A 1,643-nucleotide genomic window follows, 5' to 3' on the forward strand; every position below is an offset into this window, starting at 1 on the left:
CCTGACCCCTTCAGCCCCACTCTGCTCACCAACACCCCTCCCAGGGGAGAATCCCACAAAATCCCAGCTAAAAGCTGGTGGGGGGGTGGTTAACTTTGAGCCCTACTCCAGTTCAAGGGAAGGAAATAAAAACTGGGATTTGCCTTTCTCTGGAAACTCCCCGTGCGAGTGGATTCAGGAGAGCTGGGATGGACGGAGCACAGAGAGGCTCTGCAGCTCGTTAGGGTAATTAATTAACTCTCCCAACTTCCACCCACACCTGAGCTTTAATCAAGGAGCTGCTGCCTGACTTCACAGCCCAGGGAGAATATTTTAGATCCAGAGAAAAACAGTCCTCCTGACTCCAAAATAGCTTCACCCCCTCCCTCCATTCACGACTTCCTGGCAACCCTCCTCGCTCTTCCTGGGAATAAAACCTAAAACACCCAGCCCTTCCCTCATTCCAGGCTTTGAAGGACAAACAAGGACAGATTTCGGCCATTTTCTGGCAGAATTAATGGTGAAAGGCCTTTTTTTGGCCCCTCCATCCCTGCATTACCTGGACACACCATCCCCTGAGCTGCCTCTCCTTCTCCCTCCCTGCTCCAGGGATGAGCAGCATTGGAATTCTGCCCGCTCCATCCCATCTCCCACAGGTTTGAAACCATTACATCCACTCAGAAATCCTTTTTTTAAATCTATTTCTGAACTTCCCATGAAGTCACAGAAGCCGTTCGAGCTGAGCAAATAACCCCTCACCAGTAATTTATTCAATTTGTTCCCTTTCAGCTTCATTTAGGATTCGGGAAGAGGTTTTGTTCCACTCTGTGGTTCCAGCAATTAAATGGAAGGGGTCAGGACAGGCTCTTCGATCATTTCTGACTCAGGGTGCACTGTCATCAATTCTGCTGGCACATGTGGCACTTGGTCCCCTGACCCCTTCACACTCATTCTGCTCGCCAACACCCCACAATCCCCCCAAATCCCAGCTAAAAGCTGGTTGGGGGTGGAAGGTAATTAAAAAAACGCTCTTAAATAATTTTTGATTCAGGGTGCACAGTCATCAGTTCCGTTTCCTGAGAAAGCAGGAGCTTTAAGAGCAAATCACCCCAGCTGAAGGATGGGGTTCAGCACCCAAAATGCTCAGAAACCCCTCATGATATTTGGTTAAAATACATAACAAAAAGGCTGTTTGCAGAAAACTGAAGGGAGGGAGCTGAGCAAGCAGAAATATTCTGCACTGTTGCCCAGTGAGGAGGAGGTGAGATGGGTTTTTCTCAGCTCTGTTGCAGCACTAAGGACAGGTCAGAATTTGGCCTTCACCGCTACCCACAAGTCCCTGAGCTGTGATCCCGGCAGGACCTGGGGAACTGGGAGCTGTTCTCTAGGGAAGCACACACAGAGCAGGCCCAGGGCAGTTCTCACCTGACAGGGAGGGTCCTGTCCCCTTTCCTCCTGTCCATCTCCCTCTGGGGCACGGGGTACCAGCGGAAGTTGAGCTTCCAGTTGAAGCCCCCGTAGGTCATGTCGGAGCCCGCCATGTACTCGAAGGTGTCGTCGCTGATCACGTCGATGATGGGGCACACCACGGTTTTCCTGCGGGAAAAGGCAGCTGGATTTGAGCTGGGCAGGGACTGGGGGGGTTCCTGGGTCAGCAGGGGGGT

At 51.6% G+C, this 1,643-nt stretch overlaps 1 protein-coding gene across 1 annotated transcript in view; it reads right to left on the reverse strand.

Annotated features, from left to right (window-relative positions):
* Positions 1-1,404: 1,404 nt before the first annotated feature.
* The window catches only part of LOC114072163 (polypeptide N-acetylgalactosaminyltransferase 13-like), a gene marked incomplete at its 3' end in the record, with an annotated part of 11,114 nt that continues 10,875 nt past the window's right edge, over positions 1,405-1,643 (reverse strand). Inside the window, exon 4 of the mRNA XM_027910085.1 lies at positions 1,405-1,591. Within this exon, the coding sequence (XP_027765886.1) occupies positions 1,405-1,591 (187 nt within the window). The remainder of the gene's footprint in view (positions 1,592-1,643) is intronic.

Source organism: Empidonax traillii, unplaced genomic scaffold (genome assembly GCF_003031625.1).
Source record: "Empidonax traillii isolate 1590-97213 ecotype Southwest subspecies unplaced genomic scaffold, ASM303162v1 scaffold2711:size19067, whole genome shotgun sequence".
NCBI classification, from domain to species: Eukaryota; Metazoa; Chordata; class Aves; order Passeriformes; family Tyrannidae; genus Empidonax; species Empidonax traillii.